General features: G+C 35.0%; 1 protein-coding gene across 1 annotated transcript; it reads left to right on the forward strand.

The window, feature by feature from the left end:
* LOC147535499 (putative GABA transporter 2) lies at positions 1–4,875 on the forward strand. The gene is made up of 6 exons (XM_086645861.1): positions 1–978; positions 2,336–2,433; positions 3,253–3,439; positions 3,560–3,690; positions 3,964–4,200; positions 4,296–4,875. The coding sequence occupies exons 1-6, from the start codon at positions 654–656 to the stop codon at positions 4,683–4,685; spliced, it is 1,368 nt and encodes a 455-aa protein (XP_086501987.1). The 5' UTR covers positions 1–653; the 3' UTR covers positions 4,686–4,875.
* The last annotated feature ends 2,123 nt before the right edge of the window (positions 4,876–6,998 follow it).

Genomic DNA, 6,998 nt, shown 5'->3' on the forward strand with positions numbered 1-6,998 from the left:
CAAAAGAGTAGTACTCTAATATCAGTTGCAACTTTTGGAGCAACTTGTTTAATTTCCATCACGGAATTCCACCTATCAAACTTTGGGGTTTTAAGTAGTATTTTTTTTTTTTTTATTTTCCAAATGAACCCTAGCAGACCCTAAAGATAATTTATGGGCATCTCTTGTCAATCCTAAATATTATTCCCCATTGAGTATATGACATATCTTTTTCATAATATAAGATAATCCCTCTTTTTTTTTTTTAATAAAATAAATAAATTCCCACTCATGTAGATTACAATCTGTGCTTGATTAACTTTGTAACCCATCCAATTCTAAGAGATGTTCCATTCAAGGTGGGAAAGGAAATGCATCCATATGAGAAATTTTCTCATGATATTTCATATTACTCTCACAGACACTTAAACATGAAAGGGTGCCCCCCACAGCAAAATCATAAAGTAGGACTATCAATCTATCAATCTATCAATCTATCTATCTATATAAAGAGCAGCCCAAAATTCTAAGAGATTTACAAGACCAACAACCTCCTTCCTACTTATTACTCATTATTACCACCAATCATCTTCCTCTCCACTCTCTCTCTCTCTCTCTCTCTCTCTTGATTTCATTTTCTCTCTCTCTTGATTTTCATTGTCTCTCTCTCTAGAATGGGAGAGCTACCACCGAGATCATCAGTTGATGAATACAAACACGAAGAAGAGGCAGAAGACGGTGGAGCGGTATTCGTATTAGAATCAAAAGGGAATTGGTGGCACGCCGGATTTCATCTGACGACGGCGATAGTTGGACCGACGATACTTACACTACCTTACGCCTTCAAAGGATTAGGATGGTTTTTAGGGTTCTTCTGTTTAACAGTGATGGGGATCGTCACTTTCTACTCTTATTTCTTGATGTCTAAAGTTCTTGAACGCTCTGAAAAACAAGGTCGTCGTCACATCAGATTCCGAGAACTCGCCGCCGACGTTTTAGGTAATACTAGTACCATTTTTCATCTTAATTTGGTACGTATAATTGGTAGTAGTTAGTTATAGTACTAGTAGTTTCTTTTTTGTTTGGTGATTTTCTAACTTGCTCTTAGTAGGCGCAGTTTAATATCGTTCACCACACTACTACTTTGTCCTCGCCCCAAATTAAATTTATGGGGCCACTTCCAAAGTAACCTATTTTTGACTTGTTAATGTTTATTATCCGTTAGGTCAAATGGTAGGATATGTAAAAGGGCCATGAACATTAAATACGCACTCATGCCAGTTTGAAATCCAAAAGTAATCTTGTTCGTTTCCCTCTTCGCACCCCGAACTGGGGCAGTCTGTGTTGGATTTGAACATTACAAACCCACTCAGGCGAGTCCGAACCCCTTAGATTGGTTAGATTGTCCCAATCTTTGGGCTTCAGACTCCTCAATAAGAGACCCACGAAAAGTGTCATCAGTACTGGCCTTGAACATTACAGACTCAATCAAGCCAGTCAGAGACCTTCGGATTCCCTCAATTCGAGGGTCTTAGATTGCTCAATACGAGACCTACAGAGAGTGTCTTCCGTGCTGGGCGATAAAATGACAGACTCACTCACGCTAGTTTGAATTGCCCCAATCCATGGGCCTCCCACTGCTCAATCCAAGATCCACGGGGAGTCCAAGAAAGGAATGAGCTAAGAGGAAAAAGACGGGGCACTTTAGAGACACCCTATGTACAAATAGCTGCTCCAACTTAAGTCAACGTTGCCAACAACCCTTGGTTGGGGTGGTAAGAGGTATAATCTTCCACCTAGAAGTCAAGGGTTCGAGGCACACACTGAACAATTCAAAAAAAAAAAAAAAACTTAAGTCAACGTTGTCTATTATTAGTCATATAATTGGGTCTAGTTGGCTCAAGTGTATTGTGCTATAGATCACCTTTTAGCTCATGCATATTTTCTTGTAAAACCGTACCAGTCCAATAGATATGTTGTTTCTTTTTGTCTATAAATAAAACGCGGTAAATAAATATAAATATGTGCGTAATGTGATAACGATGGAATGATGTAGATATTCCTTGATAAAAGAAATTGCCCAACCTAATTGAATTGAGATCGACCCCACTAACTTTTGTTTCTAGCATCAAATATATAGATGGGCAAATAAATACATTCAACCGTACTCATTTAACCAATAGATAGATACAGAGAGTTAGATCTTTCGTGTGGGTAAGGATAACATTTCGTGGACTTTGCGTGTATTGCACAAAATTTAAATCTTCACGGAAGGGTAATACCATCACCGTAATCTTTTGTACGTCATTTATTTAAATTTTTTTTTTTAATCTAATTTTGGAATTTGAATGTACAGGATCTGGGTGGATGTTTTATTTTGTAATTTTCATCCAAACGGCTATAAATACTGGAGTAGGAATTGGTGCTATCTTGCTCTCAGCTGATTCAATTAAGGTAATTTCTCTTTGCCTTTTTTCTTTTCCAAGCTGGGCATACTTAATTTGTTCATATCAATTCCCAAGGGATAATCTTTTCACTGAAAAAATTATCCACTTGTTTTACCAATTAGGCTCATGTGATCACTTAGATCTAATACTAAGCATATACGCTCATAAGTTAATGATTTTACATTTATAGTTGTATGAATTGATTGCTAGTTTTCAGTGGATAAAATAAAAACTAGCTCCTCGTGAATCTCATTATCAATTCTAAATACAGTATATCTAGATAAATCGTTACAATTTTTCTTTCTTGTGGACGGCAAACTAGCCACTAGGGGGTAGGAAACAAATCGGATCAGTTGGGTACCCGGAGTGTTAACCTTTTTTTAACTTGCTTTGGTCGTTTTCAATCACCCCTGTGTCCTGATGGCCGTGTTCTAGATCGGCTTTAATGAACTTCTCCCATCCTTAGGTGAAACTAAATGGAGTAGTTTGCTTGCTTGGGAACAAAACTAGAAAGAACCCTCAATTCTTAAAAGACCCATTAATTTGATAAAGCACATTTACTAAGGAAAATCAACTTGTTATCCTCTTCATCACTTTTAGTTCTCTTGGGACTCTACTGCAAGACCATTAGTTTTCGTGCCACTGTCAAAAGTTCATAAATTTGTACTCCTACGTATATTAAATTCCACACCTTCATACTTATCTTTAATTAGTAATTTATGTTTTGAAAATGATAGGTCAAAAGGATTAATATCCTTTTCTTTTTGTAATTGTCTTCCTTATTTTTTATTACTAACATTTTCTTATGGTATGCCAAAAAACACAGATACTGTACTCAAGTTTGTATCCAGATGGGGCACTGAAGTTGTATCATTTTATAGCAATGGTGACATTGGTGATGATCTTTCTCTCTCAACTCCCGTCTTTCCACTCTCTCCGTCACATCAACCTCGTCTCTCTTCTCCTCAGCTTAGGTTATACTTCTCTTGTCGTCGGTGCTTGTATCCATGCTGGTATTTCTTACTGTGACACCCCAAAATTTCTGATTTTTATGATGGAATTTGTGACGCTTCTATAATCGAATTTGTGACAATTTTGTGATTAAATTTGTGTGGTTTATTTTATTATTATAGGGTATTCAAAGAATGCTCCACCAAGGGTTTACTCACTGGATTCTTCAAAATCAGTTAGAAGTTTTGACGCTTTTACTTCCATCTCCATTTTTGCTGCTATTTTTGGCAACGGTATTCTTCCAGAGATACAAGTACTAACACCATTTTTCAGATTTCAAAGGTTATATTTGATCATATATTATTATTATTATTATTATTACCTCTGGATGAAATAAACAACGGAAAAAAATTTATATTTGGGGTTATTCTGCAAAAAGGTCACAGAAAAGTACGTAGTTTCTTGGAAGGGTCACAAAATATTGTTATTTAGACTAGTTAAAGTCATTGACTAGCAAAAATGAGTGTTAAGTTCTACCGAGACAATTTAGTTCGTAATCCTGTAATTTATGTTTTGAATGATGCAGGCAACAATGGCACCACCAGCAACAGGAAAGATGGTGAAAGGGCTTATAATGTGTTATACTGTGATTGTTTTCACTTTTTACCCAGCTGCCGTTTCAGGGTACTGGACTTTTGGAACACATTCTTCATCCAACATTCTTAAGAATCTACTACCCGATAATGGGCCTTCTTTGGCTCCAATTTGGGTGTTGGGCCTCGCCGTCGTCTTCGTCATCCTTCAGCTATTAGCTATCGGCCTGGTAAGCCCACCTTCCAATACTCCATTTTTTGTCTAACATTTTTCATATTTACATTTTCAATCTCAAATGGTATGTACGTAAAAAAAAAAAAACAGGTATATTCCCAAGTTGCATATGAAATAATGGAAAAAAACTCGGCTGATACAAAGGAAGGAATGTTTTCGAAGAGAAATTTAATCCCAAGGATTATTCTAAGATCATTTTACATGATTTTATGTGCATTTTTCGCGGCAATGCTTCCGTTTTTTGGAGATATTAACGGTGTAGTAGGGGCAATTGGATTCATCCCATTAGATTTCATTCTACCGATGCTATTATATAACAAGACATATAGACCATCTAAAAGATCATTTACTTATTGGATCAATATAAGTATCATGATCATATTCACAGGTGCAGGTTTAATGGGGACTTTCTCCTCTATAAGGAAACTAGTTCTTGATGCTAACAAGTTCAAGCTCTTTAGTAGTGATGTAGTTGATTGAATCTTGACTTTTTTATTTGTGTTTTTGGATCTTTAATGATGGAAATTCAGATGTAATTTGTGTTTTTGTATTACTATACCAATTTGAAGCCATGGGCTTACTCTTTATACACAAATAAGAAGGGACTAAATAAGAGCTCTTTTACTCTTTATGGTTGATAATAATTAAGTTGTTTGAGGTGCTTATTTAACATGATTACTTCATCATTTTGACTTTTTTTTTTCTTTAACTTATTTTGTGTGGCAGCCAGTTTCAATCCAGTTTTGAATTGGATGCTCACTAATATAATAAAACTTATGCCTAGTTTGATTTTTTAAGTCATAAATCATAACTATTATTATCCAAATCCTGGGTCCAGTGTTTCAAAAAAGAAAATAATCTTTGGTCCAGGTTAAACCCAATTGTTAGATAGGTCTCCGGAATCTACTCTTCTTGGGCACTATAGGGTTTATTTATCAGATAACAAGTACCCATTGATATTTTCTTATGTAGAAAATATTAAAAAAGAAGGCCAGCGCTTTGGGGAAAACTAAATAGTTTTCGGGGTGTGAAATTTTAGAGGAAATATGTAGAATTTTAGAAATTTTCCGGAGAAATAAATTTTAAGAGGAAATAAAAAAAGGCCAGCGCTTTGAGGAAAGCTAAATAGTTTTCGGGGTGTGAAATTTTAAAGGGAATATGTAAAACTTTAAAGATTTTCCGGGGAAATAAATTTTAAGGGGAAATAAAAAAAAACACTCCACCTCACCTCAATCTATCTCCACCTCACCTCACTCTCTCTCCACCTCACCTCACTCTATCTCCACCTCACCTCACTCTCTCTCCACCTCACCTCTTTGTCTTCTCCGATTTGGTCGCCGGCGACCATTAAAAAAAAAAAAAAAATTCACTCTCTCTTTCTCTAGAAACTCCGGCGAAGGGGTTTCCCTTCGCCGGAGTTTCTAGAGAGAGAGAGAGTGAATTTTTTTTTTCGACTGTTTTTCTCTCTCCAATAGGGTGGGACCTACTGGGACTGGCCACATCACTTTTCGACTCGTGATTGACAGTTTCCAAAGGTGTCCAACTAAAGAGTCTCACTCACTAAAAAGACCGGTTACAAGGTGATCTGAAATACATGGAATATCCCAAAAACATAAAAGAAATCGTTCGATAACTTATGTAACCAACAGATGGGGTGCAATATTACATTCAAGATAGCAACGACTAAGCGATACCAAATTTAAATACTCCCTCCGTCCCCAATTAAGAGTCCATTATTCCTTTTTTAGATGTCCCAAATTAAGAGTCTCATTCCTAATATATCATATAAAATCCTTTACTTTTCCATGAATACCCTTACTTAAATATTGTAATATGTAGTGTATTAATTAAGCTAATCAAGACATTTGACACTTTCCAATACAAAAATTGGGTTTTCCAATAAATAAATCCATTCTTTTTTATTAATCTAGTTACTTTTAATTATTATGGTCAAATTTGATTGACTCACCAACTAAAAATAAATAAAGGTAAATCTGGAAAAAGAAAAAGTATGAAAATAAGTTGGATTACCAATATGGGACTCTTAATTTGGGACGGAGGGAGTAATTGATTTTGTACTCCCTCAGTCCCAAAATGAATGACCTATTTTGAAAACCCAACTTTTTAAGGGAACATCATTAATTAGAGTTTGACTTTAAAAAATAACATGAGTTTTCCAATTGTATCCTCATTAACTTTTTTAATTTACAATGAAAAAATTGAACTTACTTTTAAATAAAGTTGTCATTAAATATATAGTAATGGGTATTATTGGAAAGAGCAAAAGATTGTTTTCTTTATTTTTAGAAATAGGACACTAAAATGGGACAATCCAAAATAGAAATTAGGTCATTCAATTTGGGACGGAGGGAGTATTTAATAACGATGCCAACTTGACTTATGTGCCCGGAGATATCTGATGCAAGACCAATGACATAATGTACAATATTGTTTGCTTTTTTCTTTTCTATGATGACGTTTTGCAATTAATATCCCATGGCTAGAACCACGCCTAATACGAAAGTTTGCCTTTCGCCCATTTCACTTGAAATTTCGATGTTTTGGATGGAATGACTATGATGGTTATCACATTATTTTTGGCGATTGGTCCGCATGAAGATATGTAGATAATGTGTCATCTGCATTACTTTTATTAAATAAAAAATGACTATATGGGTTTACAAAATTATAATAATAACTAAAAACACCTATATCTTTTTCTATTAAGTTGAAGATACCAAAATATTATGAGTAATAATAGGTCAAGTTTGAAATAATATTGATAATTATTAG

Source organism: Eschscholzia californica, unplaced genomic scaffold (genome assembly GCF_041429995.1).
Source record: "Eschscholzia californica isolate CP2 unplaced genomic scaffold, dmEscCali1.0.p SCAF_6, whole genome shotgun sequence".
In the NCBI taxonomy this organism is placed as follows: Eukaryota; Viridiplantae; Streptophyta; class Magnoliopsida; order Ranunculales; family Papaveraceae; genus Eschscholzia; species Eschscholzia californica.